Source organism: Pelobates fuscus, chromosome 5 (assembly GCF_036172605.1).
Source record: "Pelobates fuscus isolate aPelFus1 chromosome 5, aPelFus1.pri, whole genome shotgun sequence".
Taxonomy (NCBI): domain Eukaryota; kingdom Metazoa; phylum Chordata; class Amphibia; order Anura; family Pelobatidae; genus Pelobates; species Pelobates fuscus.
Genome location: NC_086321.1, coordinates 199,250,523 through 199,272,337, shown reverse-complemented (window position 1 = coordinate 199,272,337; position 21,815 = coordinate 199,250,523). Strand labels below are relative to the sequence as shown.

Genomic DNA, 21,815 nt, shown 5'->3' with positions numbered 1-21,815 from the left:
TGTTCAACAATCCTATCCTTTAACATGGTTTCCATCACTTTCCCCACTACTGAAGTAAGGCTTACTGGCCTATAGTTGCCCGACTCCTCCCTATTACCTTTCTTGTGAATGGGCACAACATTCGCTAACTTCCAATCTTCTGGGACTACTCCTGTTATCAATGATTGGTTAAATAAATCTGTTAATGGTTTTGCTAGTACACCACTAAGCTCTTTTAATAGCTTTGGGTGTATTCCATCAGGTCCCATTGACTTGTCTTTACTTTTGACAGTTGAAATAGAACCTCTTCCTCTGTAAACTCACGTGTAATAAATGACTAATTTATCCTTTTTCTTAACTGAGGTCCCTTTCCTTCATTTTCATCTGTAAATACCGAACAAAAATATTCATTGAGGCAGTCAGCTAGACCTTTATCCTCATCTACATACCTTCCTTCTTTTGTTTTTAATCTAACTAATCCTTGTTTTACTTTTCTTTTCTCATTTAGGTATCTAAAAAAAGTTTTGTCCTCCTTTTTTACTGACTGTGCTATTTTCTCTTCTGTGTGTGATTTGGAAGCTCTTATAACTTGCTTAGCCTCTTTCTGCCTAATCTTATAGGTCATTCTGTCTTCCTCACTCTGGTTTTTTTTATAATTACTAAATGCTAACTTTTTGTTTTTTACTATTTTGGCCACATCTGCGGAGTACCACAGTGGTTTCTTGAATTTATTGCTTTTACTGACAAGCCTAATGCAATTTTCTGTTGCCTTCAGTAGTGCAACTTTTAAATAATCCCATTTCTTTTGGACTCCATTTAAATTGCTCCAGTCTGATAATGACTTCTTTACACATATTCTAATTTTAGAAAAGTCTGTTTTTCTAAAGTCTAAAACTTTTGTTTTTGTGTGGTGTGACTCAGTCACTGTTCTTATATTAAACCACACTGACTGATGATCACTGGATCCTAAACTTTCACCTACAGTAATATCTGATACTAAATCTCCATTTGTTAACACTAAATCTAGTATGGCCTCTTTACGAGTTGGCTCCTCAACGACTTGTTTTAGAGACCATCCCAGTAGGGAGTTTAGAATATGTGTGCTCCTGGTATTATACTGTGATCTAATTTTTTTTTAACCCCTGACGATTAACTTTTATTTATTTTTTAATCCTCAGGGGTTCAATTTATTTAATTAACTAATTTAAATATTGTATAATTAAATATTTTTTTCTAGGTGGGGTGGGTGGCAGTTATGGGAAAATGGGGAATTTACGGTTAGTGCTGCTTACTGTTAGTTAGGGGTTAACGGTAAAAAAAAAGCTTAGACAAATGTTAAATCTGTAAAATAAAAGTTTTAAGAAAGTTTAGGAAAGTTTAAAAAAATTAATAAGCAAAACAAAAGTTTAAAAAATAGTTTTAAAACGTAAAACAAGTTTAAAAAGTTAAAAAATACATTTAAAAACGCTCATTACCACTACACCTAGAACAAACTAGAGAAAAAATGATCCCACGCTAAGGTTCAAAATATGCCTTTTGAATTACCCCAGGGTGTATTCTTTAATAAATAGTATGTGTTTGTGGGGAAGTTTCAATAACCAACCATCTAAACTACTCCAAATTGGAACATGGACACAGCGTAAAACTTCAAAGTTAGAAAAAAACTGAATGGCTGCGTCCCAAATGTGCCCCTTCAACATCCACATATACCTGGCAAAGGTACATACGGGGGTATTTTTGTACTCAGCCGACATAGCTGAGCAACATATATAGTATTATAGAGTGGTGGTACACAAAAGGTTTGCAAAATATACTGTGCAAACTCACTTTGTGTGTCAAAAAGGCAGAAAAAAACGCTCATTACCACTACACCTGGTACAAGCTAGCGGAAAAATGATCCCACGCTAAGGTTCAAAATATGCCTTTTGAAATACCCTGGGATGTCTTCTTTAAGAAATGGTATGCCTTTGTGGGGTAGTTTGAATTATATAGCCTGGTAAAATATTCTAAAATGGGACATGGGCACAGCGTAAAAATTTAAAGTTTGAAAAAAACTGGAATGACTATGTCCCAAATGTGCCCCTCCGATGTCCACATATACCTGGCAAAGGTACATACGGGGGTATTTTTGTACTCAGCTGACATAGTTGAGCAACATATGAAGTATTATACTGTCGTAGCACACATAAGGTTTGCAAAATATACTGTGCAAACTCACTTTGTGTGTCAAAAAGGCAGAAAAAACGCTTATTACCACTACACCTGGTACAAGCTAGCGGAAAAATTATCCCACGCTAAGGTTCAAAATATGCCTTTTGAAATACCCTGGCGTGTCTACTTTAAGAAATGGTAGGCCTTTGTGGGGTAGTTTGAATTTAAAACCTGCGAAGATGCTTGGAAATTGCACATAGGCCCAGCGTCAAAATTCAAAGTTCTGTAAAAACTGATATGGCTTGGTCTCCTATATGGCACTGTAGCTTCACAAAATAGTGCCAAAGACATTCATTGGGGGATGTCTTTTTACTCAGAAGACTTAGCTGAGCATAATTTGGGGGTTTTGAACTTAGTGGCACATATGAAATATACAAAATGCCCAGCAAAAATGCAATCCGTATGTAAAAAAAAAATGCCCCAAATTATTTTTTACCACATACTTTGGCATATATTGGTGAAAAAATGGGGGCATGCTAAGGCACAATATGCACCTTATGATATGCCCTGGAGTGTCTACTTTTACAAATGGCAGGCCTTTGTGTTTTTTTTTTGAACAGTCAAACTGTTATAATACCCCAAATGGAAGCATAGGCTCATTAAATCCGTCTCTCAAAATTCTACTGTGAATACTGAAAAGGACAGGTCTCCTGTATGGCACTGTAGCTTCACGAAATAGTGCCATAGACATACAATGGAGGTGTACTTTTACTCAGAAGACTTAGCTGAGCATAATTTGGGGGGTTTGAACTTAGTGGCACATATGAAACATACAAAATGCCCAGCAAAAATGCAATCCGTATGTAAAAAATGCACAAAATTATTTTTTACCACATACTTTGGCATGTAATGGTAAAAAAATGGGGGCATGTTAAGGCACAATATGCACCTTATAAGATGCCCTGGAGTGTCTACTTTTACAAATGGCAGGCCTTTGTGGGGTTTTTTTGAACAGTCAAACTGTTATAATACCCCAAGGCTCATTAAATCCGTCTCTCAAAATTCTACTGTGACTACTGAAAAGGACAGGTCTCCTATATGGCACTGTAGCTTCACGAAATAGTGTCAAAGACATACAATGGGGGTACCGTTGTACTCAGCAGAAGTAACTGAACACATAATAAAACTTTGTACAGGAATAGCACACACCAACTTTACAAAATACACATGAGAAGTTCTTTGTTATAAGTTTGTGTGCGAAAACCCCCAAAAAACACAATTTTACTCCAATATTTAGCAGAGGTTGGCGGTAAAATGGCTACGTAGAAAGTGTCAAAACAACCTTAGGTAAATAGCCTGTGGTGTCTACTTTTGTGTGGCAATTTTGTTTTCTTTTATGGCTATTAAGCTTACAAGACAAACATACCAAATTCTAAAATCGCTCCACATTAAAAGTTTATTTTACTCCTTGTGCTTTGTGACCTGTAACTACCAAAAAAAACTTAAAATCCCAGACACATTATATATTCTGTAAATCAGAACAACTAAATGAATTTATTTTTAATTACTTTCCTTAATCTGCACTAATTGTGCACACATTATTATTGCAAAAACTGTAAAAAAACATTTTTCATTTTCTTTGCATTTTTCTGTATTTTTTTATAATAAATAAGCATGTATATATACATCAAATTAAAGCCCTTTCTGTCCTTTAAAAAAACGGTATATAATATGCGTCGGTGCAATAAATTAGTCAAATGCAAATTGCAGTTGAACGCAAACAGCAAAAAATGCTGTTGTCATTAAGTGAAAGACAAGCTTCCGAAGCTCTGTCCTTAAGGGCTTAAGGGGTCTAATGGTCTGCCCCCAATCTATAGTTCATGCATAGTTTAATTACTTTATTTATTTAGCCCTATTCTCACCTCTCCTGCCTGTGACTTACACAGCCTCCCTAGACACTTTCTGCAAAGAGAGAGATCTAATTTTCAAACTTTTTTTATTGCACAGTCAGTTTAATTCATAATTTCATATTGCCTGCTAGAGCCTCATGTGGGCACATAAAGTTCAGGTAACAGAACAGGAGGTAACTTCTAAATTAAACACACTGTGTTTGAAAATGAAACATTTTTTTGTCAATCTTGGTTTTTATTTCAAGTTTGAAAAGTAATATTGACATTACTACTTTTAACAGATTCAACAGGAAGTCAGAGTATTCAAGGTTGTTTCAATATGCACAACAGTCGTCACTAAAACATGTAATGCAATTTAACAGTAAAACATGTTAACGTGTCTTTTCAATTATATATTCGTGTATAGATCGGTATACCTTAAGTGAACAGATGAACCTAGGTCGCCTCTGTGGCCACCCTCATTTGTCATACTACGATTGCTCCTTAGTGTTGTAGGCAAGTGTGGGCTTACCTCCCTTTTCTCTTTACTTTTCCCTCCTTTCCCCTCTTCCTTCTTATTATTTGGCTCATTTCTGCCTGTCCTTGAGTCTTGCCTAACTACGTGTCATTAAGCGATTTTATTGGGACGGTAGCCAGTGGTTACACTGAGGTTGGGATCCTTGTGAGTTGTCCCCAATCTCTGTTTGTGTGTGTTCTCTTTTGTGTTTTAGGGGAATCCGGTACATCAGAGCTTTTTCTCACTTAGTCTGGGCCTTTGTAGAGCGTTAGGCTACCGCCCTACCCAGGGCTGGTGCGTCGGTGTTTGGTTTGCTGGGTCTCACTGTCCTGTGAGCCATTATGCCTCTTTGTCGCAGCTCTGATGCCTCTGTTGTCTGGCTAGATTTTAGTTTCTGTCTCGCTTATTCCCTGTTTCGTTGTCTTTTGATCCTTCAGGATTTGCATCCCGGGTGGTCTGTGTCTAGTTTGGTGTGTATTTGTGTGTGTGATGGGTAGTGGAAGGATAGGAGGGAGGGAACGTGTGCGTGTATCCGGTCCTTGAGTGGCCCGGGTGTGAGGTAGTGCAGGTAGGGGGTGAGGGTTATAGGGTGGGGGGAGGGGTAAAGAGAGACCCCCTCGACATCGTACTTGCTGTATCGGCCCGTCCTGTCCCCCTCAGAGTCTCACCTGCCAAGTGTGCGTCCGCGGCTCCTCTGGGAGTCGCTGCCACGTCACTGCATTTATTTTCCAGTAACCCCTGCTGCCTACGCCGTTCTACCTGAGATAAATTCAAGCCAGGGTGTCCAGGTCTGTAGATAGCGTTCTGTCGTTCCCCGCAACGAGGCTGTAAGCTGCTCCATGCCATGGATCTCCTCTACCTTCTCCATCCATTGTTGCAGTGTGGGGATTTGTGTGGTCCGCCAGCGGAGCGGGATAAGCAATTTGGTCGCATTGAGGAGTTGTTTTGTGAGTGATTTTTTGTACCTCGAGAGAGGCATGTCAGTGTGATGGAGGAGCATTTGCAATGGCTGAAGAGGGAGGTCCGAGTCCACAATGTTTTTTTATCTGCGTGTGGATTTGTTTCCAGTATGGGGCAATGTGTCTGCAGGACCACCAAATATGGAGGTCCGTGCCAACCTCTGTCTCACATCTCCAGCATACGTCCGGGATTTCCGGCAACATTCGATGTAGGCGCTCCGGCGTTCTATACCACCCCGTTAACAGTTTGTGGTTCAGTTCTTGGTGTTTAGAACTCAACGTATCCTGATGTGTCAGTATGTGGATCTTGTCCCATTGAGGGTCGGTAAGTACGGTTCCCGTTGCTTCCTCCCATCTAGCCAGGTGTTTCAGGGGTGTTTGTTGAGTAGAGGTTCGTAGCAGAGCGTACATGGTAGATACTCCTCGGTGTAGTGGTCTCCGGGCTGTGCATGTTTTCTCAAATTCAGTCATGGGCCTGTGAAACAGGCGGCGTCCCACATGCGATTGATGATAGGACTTAATCTGGAAGTATCTGAATCTGTCTAAGCCTCGTGGGACTCCTTCCGTATGAGTTCTGGTAGTGGTTTCAGCGAGTCCGCTGAGCACCATTGTTGTATATATGACCACTTTTCTTCCGTAAATGCATTGATGTCTTGGGGTTTGAGGCACCCGACCACTTCGGGGTTGTGTGTTATCGGTGTCAGTGGACCCGGTGTGGTGGTTAGTGAGAGCTTGGTCCGCACAGAGTACCAAACCTTCAGCATTGCTCCGATGAGCGGATGGTTCCTGGCATGTTGTCCTCAGTGGTGGTTGTCTAGCCATACCACTGCCGGGAGCGTTCCCTCCATTTGTGTTGTCTCCATGGTTATCCATGACTTCCAAGCTCTAGGGGTATGCCAGTCGACTATACGGTGCAGGTGTGTGGCTCTATGGTAATCCCGTATGGATGGGAGCCCCACCCCACACTGCGCCTTTGGCATGCAAAGATGTATCTTGCTCAGCCTTGGCGCTTTAGTTTGCCAAACAAACCTAGAGATTGTCTTGTCGATTTCGTGGAAAAAGGACGCCGGGAGGTTGATCGGGATGGTTTGAAACAGATATAGTAGGCGAGGAAGGAGATTCATTTTAATTGCGTTTAGCCTCCCAAACCACGTGATACACAGGCCCGCCCATCGAGCTAGGTCATTTTTCAGAGTTTGTGCCATTGGGGCGAAGTTGTGAGCATAAAGCTGGGAGAGATCTGTGGACAGCCAAATTCCCAGGTATTTAACCCCTTAAGGACACATGACGTGTGTGACATGTCATGATTCCCTTTTATTCCAGAAGTTTGGTCCTTAAGGGGTTAAGCCTGGCTTGGCACCATGTGAAAGCGAACTGTGTTCGCAGGTGGGCGATGGTGTCCGCGCTCAGAGTTATGGGAAGTGCTTCCGATTTGTCCGTGTTCAGCTTTAGATTCGATAACTGACCATATTCCTTTAAGGCCTTCAGAAGGTTCGGGAGTGAAACCAACGGATTGCTAATGAAAAATAGCATGTCATCCGCATATGCGGCCACCTTATGTACCTCTCCCCGTAGGGTGAAGCCCTCTATTCCCCCGTCCCGCCTGACCGCCCCCAGGAAAGGTTCCAGGGAGAGGGCAAACAGGAGGGGGGAGAGAGGGCACCCTTGTCGTGTACCATTGTGAATGTGTACCGGTGCGGAGAGTGCTCCATTAATTCGGACCCTGTCAGTAGGCGTAGTGTACAGGGACGTGATCCAGGTCATCAGACGAGGGCCAAAACCCATGGCTTGTAGCGTTGCCATCATAAATTGCCAATCCACGCGGTCAAAAGCCTTCTCTGCATCCGTGGACAGGAGAAGGATCTTCTGTGTCGCTTGTTTCGCCGCGTGGATGACATTCAGTGCGCGCGTGGTGTTATCCCTCGCCTCCCGTCCCGGGACAAAACCCACTTGGTCAGGGTGCACCAATTCCGGCAGTACACTTCCTATGCATGTTGCTATTATCTTCGTGAACAGCTTCAGGTCTGCGTTAAAAGTGAGATCGACCTGTAGCTTGCGCAGTTGGTCGGGTCCTTGCCCTCTTTAGGGATAACTGTTATCGTCGCCAGAAGGGGGTCTCTTGGAAATGTTCCTCTGTCCAGTATCGAGTTGAGGCCCAGTAGAAGCTGTGGTAGGAGCACATCGCTGAACTCCTTCAGGTATCGCACCGGCAGGCCGTCTGGACCAGGCGCTTTGTTCAATTTCAAGCTTTTCAGTGTGATTTGTAGTTCTTCCAATGTTATTGCGCCTCCAGTTCCTCCGCCGCCTCTCGGCTTAGTGAGGTAGTGAGATGTTGTTGTAGGTAATCTGTGATCCGTCTGTTTTTGCAAAGTCCTGCCTCTTCCGACTGCTCCGTAGGAAGGTTGTAGAGGTCTTCATAGAACCCCCTGAATGTCTCTGTAATTTTCTCTGGTAGTTGTGTCACCTGCTGGTCTTTGGGCTTGATTTTAGTGATGTAGCACATTCTCCGTTGTTTTGGTAAGGTCCTAGCCAGTAATCGTCCGCACTTACCCGAGTATTCATAGAAGAAGCGTTGAGATTTTCCGATCGGATACCGCAGCTTTTGGTGCAGAATATCACGCAGCTGCTTCCTGTTCTCCAATAGCTCTTTGTAGCTATCATCCGATTGTGTGGCTTTGTGAAGACCCTCGAGGTCCGCTATCAGTTTAAGCAGTTCGTCCGTGCGTCGTTACTGCTCCTTCTTTCTTCTCGTGCTCACTTTGATTAGGTGTCCCCGGATAGCGTATTTATGTGCCTCCCAGATCGTCAAAGCGGACACTTCAGGGGTGTCGTTCTCTTCAAAATATGTGACTAGCGCCGCTCGGATGTCCACTGCCGTGGGCCCATCATTAAGAATTGATTCGTTCATCCTCCATTGTCGGTCTCTGGGTCGGAATAACGGGGACTTGATGCTTGCCACGATGGGGGAATGGTCCGACCAGCCCTGCAGTCCAATCTCCATATTGAGAAGCAAAGACAAGAACTCCTGAGCTATGAAGATATAGTCTAGCCTGCTATAGTGCCTGTGTACCGTGGAGAAATAAGAGTAGTCCCTATCGGTTGGATGAAGGACCCTCCAGCAGTCCGCTAGGCTGGCGCCGCGTAGGTCTGTCCGGACGGACTGCAGACAGTGGGCCGATATAGAACTAGTCGGGATGTGTCGACTCGTGGGTCAAGGGACAGATTCAGGTCTCCTGCCACGATCAGCAGATCTTCCCGGAATCTTTCCAACTTACGGAGGGTCCCCCTCAGGAACCTATGCTGTCGGGCGTTTGGGGCATAGATGGTGGCTAGCGTGTAGGTGGTACCCGCTATTGAGCCATTGAGGAAGAGGAACCGACCCGTGTCGTCGGTCAGTGTATCCTTACATTTGAACGGTACCGTACGGGCAAACAATATTGCCACCCCAGCTTTCTTGGCAGTCGGGTGATTGGCGAAGTATCCCTGGGGGTAACCTGCGTCCTTAAGAGTCAGGGCTGAGTCTCCTCGGAAATGAGTCTCTTGCAAAAATGCGATGGACGTCCTCGCGGCTCCCAAGGAACGCAAGAGATGTGACCTTCGCTCCGGCACGTTCAACCTCCGACCAGAGACGGAGAGGGGTGGGATCGAACCTCGAGCCCATGGTCTCTGGGGATGGGGGAAGATAGGGTGGGTGCAGGAGGTGACGGGGATGAGGGGGTGGGGGAAGGGGTAGAAAGCGCTAGAGGTCTGTGTGTGTGTGTGGATGTGTGTGTCGTAATGTAACTGTGGTTACTTTACACCTAAGGTAAGGGTGACGTGTGGGGTACCTCGAAAGGGTGGCCCACACCGCCCGCACCAATTTCACAGTGGTGTCTATCACTGGGGTCTAAACCCGGGAGCACCAGCACAGGTGCCGGTTTTGTCTGTGTCCCTTGTCGTTATGTGTACCCAAGGAACTACAGTAGTTAAACCGTCCACTTCTCCTCCCCCAGGCCGAGGCAAGCAGAGTGCATTGGGAGGCATAAGGGAAACGGAACTGTGATCAATCTCAGTTATACTGGGGGCTTGGGTTGTCTCTTTGCGATTTGCGGTGATTGACTCATCTCATGGGATCCCTGGCTGTGGGTATTGCTCCCTGTTCAGGTTTAGTCTGAGCCAGGGGAGGGGGGGGGCACATCCCCTGTCAACATGTTCCAGGGGGGCCGGTATAGATACCACAAAGCATGGGCCAGTAGTCGGGGCGAGTCGGTTCCGTATGTCCGGGAGTAGGGTGGAGAGGAGTATGGCGCTGAGCGCTACCGTCTGGTCTACATAGTAGCGCGGGGGCGCTGGAGCAACCCCCAGCACAATTGTGTCCGCGTCACTAAGAGCGTTGTGGGTGTAATCTTATACGTTTAGTGTGGGGAGAGTCGTGCAGGGGCAATTGTCATCGCCCACCACGCTGTCATACCGATACGCTCAGTCCTTTGTGGGGGGGTAGTACGGCAGCTGCAAGTGTATAGTGCTCCCTGGACCCCCAGCCCTATTGCGGTTCCCCGCCCACCTCGTACAGTGTTTTTCCCTGTGATTCCTGGGGTTTCACCTTCTCCGTCACCCCTCCCCCCTCTCCCCCTCTCCCCCTCTCCCCCTCCCCCCCGGTGATCTCGAGTGCATTTCAGAGGGACAAAAAGTAAGGTTAGGTTAGTACATTCAATCATACACTGTTTACAAGTCCCACTACGTAATATCCCGGACATCTCCCTCCCCACCCCCGGTCCCCCCCAGAATATTCGGTACTGCAACGGTTATTATGCTTGTAGTCACTAGGGTTAGTGGGTGGCATCGGGGTATGTCCTGGTTGTCCTTCCGGGGATGACCCCCTTCTATACTCTCTGAGCTTGCAGGCCAGGGCCCAGGGGACCGAAGTCGGCCTGTGCTTGCGTCCGGGGCACTGCGTGGGTAATTGCCCTCCCTTAACCCTCCCAAAGAAACCCGCGCTGTGATGTGTTAGCCAGGGCTTTCTGCTAACCCACTTGTACCTCTAGTAAAGTTCTTTTTAATATGGGACCAGTCGCTGTGTACCTCTAGCCATGTCCTTCAAGTCATCCCCTGGGTGTTAGCGTTCTTAATAGGGGAGTTGCCCCTGTGGTCTCTCTACAGGCCCGAGCCCTTCATCAGCTCCATGTCCCTTGCAGGTCGCATTCCTCACCCATTCCCCCAACCCAACAAAGTCCCAGAGACTCCCTTCCCACAGCCATCTGTCCCTGCATGTGTGCTATCAGCCCCGTTCCCAGTTATTTTCCCCGGCTTACCCGTCCCTTGTCGGCCCGGGCCGGCTGCTAAAGTATCATTCTTCTGGGCCGTTTGGACCCCCCCCCTGCAGTGTGGTCTGGTGGCCCGTTCTGTAGGTGGGACCGCTGGGTTGGAAGCATTCAGCGGGTCTCTCCTTGCTGCTATTGCTTCATCTAGAATCCAGTTGTGCACTCTCACCAGTGGTAGGTTAAGGGTCCTCATAAGGCGACCTCTTCTGGCCAGTGGGCCGTGATCCATGTGTTGCCGTGTTTTGCTTGGAGGCTGAAGGGGAAGCCCCAGCGATATGGGATCCTTTTGTTTCGTAGCATACCCGTTACCGGGCGCAGCGCTCTCCTGGCGTCCAGCGTTAAACTTGATAAGTCCTGGTATAGGGATATTTCCCCTCCGCGGAACAATATGGAGGGCCTATCCCTAGCAGCAGTCATGATCATGTCTCTTTGGTCCTGCATGGTCATACAGCAAATTACATCTCTGGGGCTGCCGTCTCTTCTCGCTGGTCCCAGTGCTCTGTGAGCGCGATCCATGCGGATTTCCTCGGGTGCAGCTTCCCCCAGTACCTGTGTAAATAGGGCGCACAGACAGGCATGGAGGGGTTCATCTTCCGTCTCGGTTTCTGGCAGGCCGCGTATTCGGATATTCTTACGCCTACTTCTGTTTTCCATATCCTCCACCTGCCTGCGGAGGGTGATCAAGAGGTTACCCTGTCTGGTTACTGCAACCTCGGTTGCCCTATGTTGGTCCTCACATCCCTGGGCGGCTGTATCCACCTCATCCACTCTCTGTTCTAAGGCAGTGAGATCCGTCCTCAGGCCTGCCAGCTCCTCTCGTAATGCTGCCCGCAGCTCCTGTGCTATTGAGCCTGTGTCCGCCTTTGTGAGCATTTTCGCAGAGATCTGGGTAAGCTCGGCTTGTATCTGGGCCAGTTCACTCATTTGGGTACCTGCTGCAGAGGATTCTCCCGCACTCTCCGAGCCCGGGGACGCGGGCGCCATTTTGTCGGCCGATCGCGGCCCTCTCAGATCTGACGGTGTGGCGATAAACTCGTCCATCGGTCCAGTGTTGCGTCTTGGGGAAACGGTCCCTGCCGGTCCCGGGGTGTTGGGCCTCTTGTTCCGGACCATATTTCACCTATATGCCGCTGGTGATTGCGGGGTTTTCGGCCTGGGGTGCGGAGCTAGCTTAGATTGCGTCCTGCACCATGCTCGTCCAGGCCACGCTCCATCATGAAACATTTTTTTAATGTAAGCTGGTTGAGTCACACAGAGGAGGAGTGGCTAGGTCTGCGTAGACAGAAACAAAAGTGATTTAATTTTTAAGTGGCAGATAATTGGGCATTAACACTGCAGGGGCATGACCTATACACCAAAACTGCCTGTTAAGCTCAAGTTGTTTTGGTGCTTAGAGTATCCCTGGAGCTAAAGTTGTTTTGGTGCTTGGAACACTTACAAATTGCACAACCATAACAAATTTTGCATATTGAAGCTGTTTTGGCTCAGAACTGTCCAGTTGTTCTCTCACCTTCAGAGGTCAAATCACAGTATGAGGAAGGTTTTTCTGTGCAGCATGTGATAGGATGACAGCCTGTCTTATTCTGGGGTGACTGGGAAAAAGTCAGGAGGCAACTTTGTTGGGCATTGAATTGAAAGACCAACTTTGGGGTAAACCATTGGAAAATGTTTTAACCCCTGACGATAAGGTGCTCCGACACTCTTCTTTACTTTCAGCAAACAAGCAACATGCAACGTGCAGTCAATTTTTCAATCCCATTACGGGATATTTCACAGGATTTCACAAGATCGATGAAACATTGTATGCTGCCACATGTCTGCTTGAAAAATATTTTCTTTATTTAGAAGTAGTCTTAAGAGTGCATCTTTCATATTGGAAAAATAATGATCAAGTCTTTCAATTTACCTTGCTGCTTTCAGCTAGAAAGTAAAAACCCTACATACTTATTAACCCTGAATAGGGGACACATGGGGTGGGCAGCAGCAGAGTAACATGGCTGTGTAATACAGTGGTTCCCAAACTTTTTATGTTCAAGGCGCACCTAATATTTCAGCATGTTTCCAAGGCGCCCCAGGTCAAAACAATATTCTAGGTTGTATATCTTTACAGCTACGGCTTATACTGGCACTATAGTATGGTGTTTGATTGAAGGGGTACTTGTATATGATTTTGGGGTTTTAATACAGGGATGTGTTTGTATGTAATGTTTGCATTTGATTGCAGTGGTATTGATACCGGAGAAACTGACGGAAGCCAAGCACAGAGAGATGGACACAGGTTTCTTCAGGAAGGAAGAGATTCTTTATTCGGTTCACCGATCGGGACTCAGAGGGACTAATGTCACCAAAATACAACAAGTTCTGAGCCCCGGACAATAGTGCAGGCTCCTTATATAGGCATATAACTCCTCCCATATTAAGCTCCACCCGCACATTCTCTTGACCAATCAAAACAAATAAGAATTAACTTCCTGTTCGACCGCATGGCTTGTCCAGCACAATGGAGGAGGGGAATACTACATCCTGTATTCTCGCACATGCTCCGTACACTACTGATCGTATCTTGCCACGTGCAACCAACCGACCGATACGTCAGCATGTGCACGTACACATGCCACGTGGTAATCTCGGCCTACTAAATTTATTTTTACCTAGATTCCACCACAGTATGTTTGGATGTAATGTTCACTTTTAAAAGCGGATATACATCTGTGTGTAGTATTGGTGTTTGAATGAAGGGGTGTGTTTGTATATATTTGGAGTTTGAATGCAAGGGTGTGTTTGTATGTAATATTTGTGTTAGATTGCAGATATATGTTTGATTGCTTGGATGTATACACGTACACTAACACATACATACTTACACGTTAACACACTGACACATACACACTCTGACACATGCACATACCTTCACACACACATACACCGCCATACACACACACAAACGCACACCCTTTTTTTTTCTTTTGACAAATGCACACTGACACATGCACACACCAGTGTTAATTTTGTCGACTAACAATTTTAGTCGACTAATATTTTTGAGATTTAGTTGACTAAAACTAGACTAAAACTAAAACAATTCAGATGACTAAAACTAAAATGGCTTTTTAGTCAAAAGACTATGAGTAAAACTAGATTGAAATTTTCTGCCAAAATTAACACTGCACAGAGGGGCAAAAGAGAAAGACAACTAGAGGTGCTGAGAGGACACAAAGAGACACAGAGGGACTGAGGAAATGAGGCTTTAACTAAACCCATTAGATTTTAGTTGTGTCAACTAAAATCTCAAGCAGATTTAGACAACTAAAATCTACTGGAGATTTAGTCGACTAAAACTAGACTAAAACTAAAACAATTCAGATGACTAAAATAAGACAAACTAAAATGGCTTTTTAGTCAAAAGACTGACTAAAACTAAATTTAAATTTGCAGCCAAAATTAACAATGGCACACACCATGACACACAGATACACACACTGACAAACACACACCTAAAGATGCACATCCTGGCACACAGATGTACGTTCGCGCACACACACACGGACATATACACACACAGATGCACACACTGACAAACAGGACAAACACACCTTGACACAGATACACCACTGATATATACATAAACACATACATGTGATAGTTTATTTTATCTGTTAGCTTTTGTGTCCTGGAGAGAGGCTTGCTTGGGGTTCTGGTCCTGCTGATGGCTGATGAGAGTAAGGGGTCTGAAGAAGCTCAATCTTCGTTCTCCTCTCCCCTCATGCTGCTTTTGCCTGTGCTGCTGCCTCCTCTTCCTCCATCACAGCGCTCTTTGCAGGGAACTGGGAGGAAATGACAGGCAGTCACTTCCTCCCAGCTTGCATATACCCTTTAAGAGTGCGACTGGGCCCCTGTTCAGCAATAAAGCACCAATACCCATCGGGATGCCCTAAGTGAATGGGTCACCCGATGGGACCCCTGATTGTGTGGGCCATGGTGCATAGTACCGGGAAAACATTCCGCTGCACCTCTGTATGCCAGTCACAGCACTCCAGGTCATCGCGGTGCAAAGTTTGGGAACCGCTGGTGTAATACAAAAGCAAATATAAATAAACAAAAATAAGTCCTGGGCTCAAACTCCCACTACTCCTGGACAGCAGCACTGATTATAGTACACACCAGCCCAAATGTTTTGGTTTGACATGGCTTACACTCACTCAATGGTAATATGAGTGATATTAAAAACCTCCAGTTATTTATGCATAGGGATTTGGTATAGTGCGCAGGTACCGTTTTCATTGGTTTTTATTGTTAAAAAAATTGTGTACAGAGCCACAGCCTAAAAGGTTTGGGAAACACAGGTTTACAATTTAAAGTAATATTCCACTTGCAACAATATATTATTCATTGTTGTAGTAAATAATACCTCATTTTATTTCTTTTTACTTTAAAAGGATATATATCTCTTTGGAGGAATTCAAGAATCTGATCATGGAGCCAAAATATTAAAGGCTAACATCATGAAGTTAAGTCTGGGTAAGGAATAAAGTGCTTAAACTCTTATACTGTAACAGAATAACACACAGTTACTATGCTGGAAAGTTTGTAATTTAAAAGCTATAGTAAAAGTGCAGTAATAAAACGTGGACTGAAGGCTGGCTAAGCATCATAAGGGCATTAGTCCTATCACTACAGGTTCCCCCGGGTAGACAGCCACTAAAGGTATATTTAACCCTGCAATGTAAACTGAGACAAACATTCAGCCCGTGCAGTTAAAGGCAGAGCAGCCCACTAGGAGGGATGGGACCAGAAAGAGGGCACGCTATGTCATCACCAAATAAGTTTGTTAGTGTGCTGCCCCTCTAGAGCATGCAGTTCTCTGGAGTGGAGGGTATTTCCTGGAGATTTTTGTGCAACGTAAACATGCACTGTTTTTGCTAGTGATTTGTCTCTTGTGTCCTCAGTAGTGGGATACTAGAGAAAAAAAGGCTGTTAAAGTGTGTTGTGCATATGTGTGGATGTTCCCTGTGCTGCTGTATGTGTTTGTAGTTTGCTTGTGAGATTGCATGTGTGTAGAGGAGACAGTTTGTGTTGTAGTGTGTAAGGGTGTACGGGCTGTAGTGTGTGTGTTATTGGGCTGTAAAGTATGTGTGTGCATGTAGAATTGGTGGGCCTAGGGGTGTTGTGTGCGCATGTAAGGACATACTGTATTATGTACTTGGGGGATGCAGGGAGTTGCATTGTGTGTATATCTAGGTGCCATGGTGTATGTATGTGTATAGGCATCGTAGTGCACATACTTGCATAGGTGCTGCAATGTGTGTGTGTTAGGGGGTATAGACTGTGAGTGCAGGGAGTGTAGTGTATGTTTAGGTGGTATACAGTTTGTGTACTGTGTGTATTTGAGTGCAGGGGATATATGGTGTGTTTATAGATTGTATAGAGCAGCGGATCTCAAACTGTGTGCTGCAGCGCCCTGGGGCGCCACGAGGTGCACACAGGGGTGCCACAGAATGTTTCCCTGGTGCCATGATTATAGCATCAGGGAAACATTACTACTGAACAGGGGCCCAGTCAGGTGCCGCGGTACTTTAAGACAGCGACCGGACCCCTGTAATGTCGGCCGACTGGGAGGAAAGGACAGCCTGATTGTGGCTTAATTCATTTAATAATTAAAAAATTCTATATATATCTTATATAATTATCTTATATATTATGTATAATAAGCATTTATATCGGACAAATCAGAGGCATCTTATAGAAGATATAAGGAAGCCAGTAAGGCTTGCAAAAAGGCAATTAAAGTGGCTAAACTAGAAAATAAGAAATTGATAGCCAAAGAATGCAAAACCAACCTTGAATTTTTTTTTCAAGTACATCAATTCTAAAAAACAAAAAATTAAAGTGTAGGTACACTGGAAACATAGATGGGTCTGTTTGCTAATGAAGACCAGGAAAAGGCAGAAATTTTAAATAACAATTTTCTTCAGTTTATATTAATGAGGATCCTATGGCAAGAGATATGCAAAGGATTGCTGCAAAAAAACTTGCAGATGACTTGTGATTGGATGACTCGAGACAAGGTGCTACAGCAGTTTAAAAAAATTATGTAAATAAAGCTCTGGGGCCTGACGGTATTCACCCACAAGTATTTAAGGAACTAAGTGGGGAAATAAGTGAACCTCTGTATTTAATTTTTCAAGATTCTTTTGTTTCAGGTATTGTACCGGAGATTGGAGGAAGGCAGATGTCGTTCCTATATTTAAAAATGGTTCAAAATCCTTGCCTGGAAATTATAGACCTATGAGCTTAACTTCTGTGACTGGTTAAATATTTGAAGGGTTATTAAGGGATAATATTCAGGAATTAATTGGGAAGAACTTTGTTATTAGCAATAATCAACATGGTTTTATGAAACATAGATCATGTCAAATTAACCTAATTGCATTCTACGAAGAAGTAAGTAGAGGTATAGATCAGGGTGTTGCAGTGCATGTGATCTACTTGGATTTTGCCAAGGCATTCGATACGGCTCCTCACAATAGGTTAGTCTTCAAACTAAATTATGAATATTCTTGTTCTTGGGTAGAACATTGGCTTAAGGATAGAGTACAACAAGTTGTCATTAATGGTAAATTTTCAGGCTGGACAAAAGTGATAAGTAGTGTCCCTCAGGATTCTGTTTTGGGACCGCTTCTATTTAATATATTTATAAATGATCTTGAAATAGGCATTGAAAGTCAGGTTTCAGTGTTTGCAGATGACACAAAACTTTGTAAAATAATAAAATGTGAGCAGGATATTGCTTTGCTGCAGAGGGATTTGGATAGATTGGGGGACTGGGCACTAAAATGGCAGATGAAATCTAATGCAGAGAAATGCTAAGTTATGCACTTTGTGGTCAAGAATGCACAAGCAATTTACACCCTAAATGGTAGTGAATTAGGAATAACCACACACGAGAAGGATATGGGAATTGTAGACAACAAATTAGGCAGCAATATGCAATGTCAATCTGCAGTTGCTAAGGCCAGTAAAGTTTTGTCATGTATAAATAGGGGCATAAATTCTCGGGATGAAAATATAATTTTGCCTCTTTATAGATCGCTGGTAAGACCACACTTTGAATATGCGGTGCAATTTTGGGCACCTGTTCTAAAGAAGAATATCATGGCACTAGAAAGTGCAGAGACGAACTACAAAATTGATAAAAGGAATGGAGCATTTTAGTTACGAAGAAAGGTTAAAAAATGTATATCTCTTTTTGGAAAAACGGCGTCTCAGAGGGGATATGATAACATTATACAAATATAATGTTTGGGGGCCAGTACAAACCACTATCTGGAAATCTATTCATAAACAAGGCTATACATAGGACACAAGGTCACACATTTAGGCTGGAAGAAAGGAGATTGCATTTGAGGCAAAGAAAAAGTTTTTTTACAGTAAGAGCAATACGGATATGGAATTCTCTGCCTGAAGAGGTGGTTTTATCAGAGTCATTACAGATGTTCAAACTGCAATTGGATAAATTCTTGCAAAAACATAACATACAGGGATATCATTTCTAATTAGTGGGGTAATACCTGCTTGATCCAAGGAGACATCTGACTGCTATTTTGGGGTCAAGAAGGAATTTTGTCCTAGTTTGTTGAACAATTAGAAGCACTTCAGACTAGGTTTTTTTGTCTTCTTTTGGATCAACAGCAAAAATATATGTGAGGAAGGCTGAACTTGATGGACGCAAGTCTCTTTTAAGCTATGTAACTATTTAATATTATATCACACTTACACCCCCTCCCCCTTATTACCTTTCAGGGGAGAGGGAGCACAGTGATGATGATACCTGGTTATTTAGTGGGCTGTTTATTTGTTCTGTTATAGACCATGTCTCTCCCTCTTGCGAGCACCAGTGCTTCAGAGCTTTGACCCGCAGGATACCTTAGCGGGTTACCATGGCAACGCTCTGATAATATCTGAGCTCGGGAGAAGACTGAGGCTGCCAGGCGTGCTCAATTCCTACCTTCCGTTCTCATAAATCTCTACAAATCTCCCCTACGGTCCATGCAGAGGAGATTTTTCCCGTTTTCCTGATGGGCAGTCCGGGCCTGAATGTAAGCATGATTCCACTAGAGTCACGCAGACCAGTGGTCCTTTAACCAAAGGACAACTCAAAAATATAATCCTGCAACTCCAAAAATCATGATCAGTTATCTGCAATCAGATAAATGTATTTTAGTTAGAACAGTGTATATTATATACTAGTGCACATACGACATTGTTGTTTACAACCTGATGCCACAATCAATCTGGGCAAAAGGAAGTCAACAGAAACAATTTAAATAATAAAGTATCTAATGAGAGCCATGCATAAGGAATATCAAACACCTGTACTTTTTTTTTTCAAATCTTAAATCAAACCGCTTTGATCACATACAAAGATCAATTGCATCTTCATTTTCTTTTACGCCACAGCTTATGCTGTAACAATCAGTGCCTCCATTTGGTCTAAAGACGTGTCATACTTAATACTAAGAAATTTACTATTTGGTTTATTGACAGTATTCATTGTCTCGTAATTTATAGCAAAGATGAAATGGAAGGTCCCACTATATTTTGGAATTCCTCCATCTTGCAGATATAAACACACAGCCTTTGTACTGCACAGTCAGGTAGGTATGAATGTAGACAATAAGTTGAATATGTACAATATTAACACATCAATATGCATTAACTCCTTCATTACAAGGTGTTTTGTCAAATACTATGTTGTCATGACAGTCCTGGCACATCACCTATCATACATTAAATGTAGTGGTAAGTAAAATATATTTACCTGTAAACATTTTTGTTTTGTTTTACAAAACAAATGTGCATCTTCAGACAAAATCAGTTTATCTTGTATGTAGCGATGCTCTTCTTATTTTATCCCTTCACCTCAACACTTGTGTATACACGATTGCCTGAGTATGCATTCATACCCCGCAATTGTACATATACAATTTGCATAATTGGCAATTAAATTTGTTTGCAATTAAATTTTGTTTGCAAATTATGCCTATATTAGAGTTCCTGAAGTTCACATTTCAGCAAAGCCACAACACTCTAAACATGAGAGAGATGAACTGTTACTGTCTGTATTTATTACTCCTCTGTGCGGCTGGCCAGAACTGAAGCACCTAATTATGAGGAGTGAACAGGAGAAGATCAGAGGCTCGTTCTTCCTGCCTGTCTGACCTGTCGCACAGAGCACAGAGAGGAGGGGTAACATGATATCACATCTCCCAAACTCTGTGTAAAACACAGCAAGGAGCTGTGTCACATCACCCCCTCACACCAACACATACTAACCCTGTGACATCACCCCCTCTCCAGCACTCAATTGCCCCCTCACCGCACACACTCAGTCACCCTATCACATTACCACCACACTAACCACTCATACACAGTCACCATGTCACAGTCACTATGTCACGTTCACACCACACTCTTACCCCATACACACAGTCACATTGTCAGTCACCCTTTCACACTCACCCTGTCACACACATTCACTCTGTCACAACCACCCTGCCACAGTCACCTTCATAAACACACATATGCATTACATATGGAAACAATGTGTTATCCATCGCAACTAGCATGCAAATTGGACCCATATCACCTACAACAATAGCATGTTAAATATCATCCATATCACATACTTACGGAATACAGTTGCCATCATTTATTCACATTATGTCAGAACCATCATGTTATCTCAGCCACAATAATATATGTTTTTTCCAACTTACATATTATTTCCTACATTTTGTAAGTTAGTTGCCAAATCACTGATTAGTGGATTGATCTGATTGTAAAATATCATGCATTATCGTAAAATGTCATATACATTTTTAGTATGTGTCTTCATCAATTTGTCTATATTCTACAACAACTTGCACTAGGTTTTTAACGTTGCTCATGCCTTTCCATTCTGAATTTAAAGGATCTTGATGTCTAGATATATGGATGGTACATAACAAAAACATCCAGGGAGGCAGATCTTGAGAATTTTCTTGAATTTATATGTCCATTAGACATTTTAGACCAAAATTGTGAGGATGGCAAAATAGCAAAATTGCAGATTTCTTTAAAATTTGTTTTTGTAAAATTTGCAATTCTCAATATAGCCATATAAGCCTATTTGTGTCCCTATAAACATCTCGTATATTAACATTTAATATTTAACAATGCATTGGAACATTCTCCTTAAATGCATATCGGGATGTTTACTTCTATTCCATATCAGTATTGGTAAAACATTCCATTGCAAGATTTTGTGTTTTTTATATACCTAATTACTTTTTATATATACTTTTTATTAGTAAACAAATCAAAATCCAATAAAATATACACTATTATTGCATACTATGTTTTCACAGCTATTCATATTTGGAGGAACAAATGAAGAAACCGATTTTAATGATGTCATGGGGATGAGGCTCATTAATCCCTCAGATAGGCAGCCAAGTGAGTTTTATATATTTATAATTAAAGGTATAATTTTATTCATGTGACACGCACCATATTTTATTTTAAATGCAAATATTTTTGGAATCTGATTATATAATTTACCTTCACATCACACACAAGTTGTGTCGACACCCAGAAAGAATATGCAGCTCATTTGATGACAATATTGTTCAAGTTTTAGTGAAGACATTAAAAAAATTCCTTCTTATAATTTTTTCACTAACAAAAATATCTACTACATCAGAGTATGAAAAACGGGGGACTAGTTATGGAGCTCCAAAATTATACCTAGCACTTAAGACAGTAAGTGTAGTGGTCATAGAATTGATTATTCTCAGAAGTTTGTATATTGTCCCTATTTCAGTCTAGACCAGGGGTAGGCACCCTCCAACACTCCAGCTGTAGTTGGGCTTCATTTACCTTGATGCTTTTTCAGCATTGTGACTGAAAGAGCATTATAAGAGATGTAGTCCCTAACATATAGAGTGCCGAAGGCTGCCTACCCCTGGTCTAGATGCTCTGT

At 43.1% G+C, this 21,815-nt stretch overlaps 1 protein-coding gene across 1 annotated transcript in view; it reads left to right on the top strand.

The window, feature by feature from the left end:
* Window positions 1-21,815, top strand: part of LOC134612169 (uncharacterized) — a 118,623-nt gene that overhangs the window by 53,714 nt on the left and 43,094 nt on the right. Inside the window, exons 12-14 of the mRNA XM_063456525.1 lie at window positions 15,232-15,313; window positions 19,364-19,449; window positions 21,202-21,289. Of these exons, the coding sequence (XP_063312595.1) occupies window positions 15,232-15,313; window positions 19,364-19,449; window positions 21,202-21,289 (256 nt within the window). The remainder of the gene's footprint in view (window positions 1-15,231; window positions 15,314-19,363; window positions 19,450-21,201; window positions 21,290-21,815) is intronic.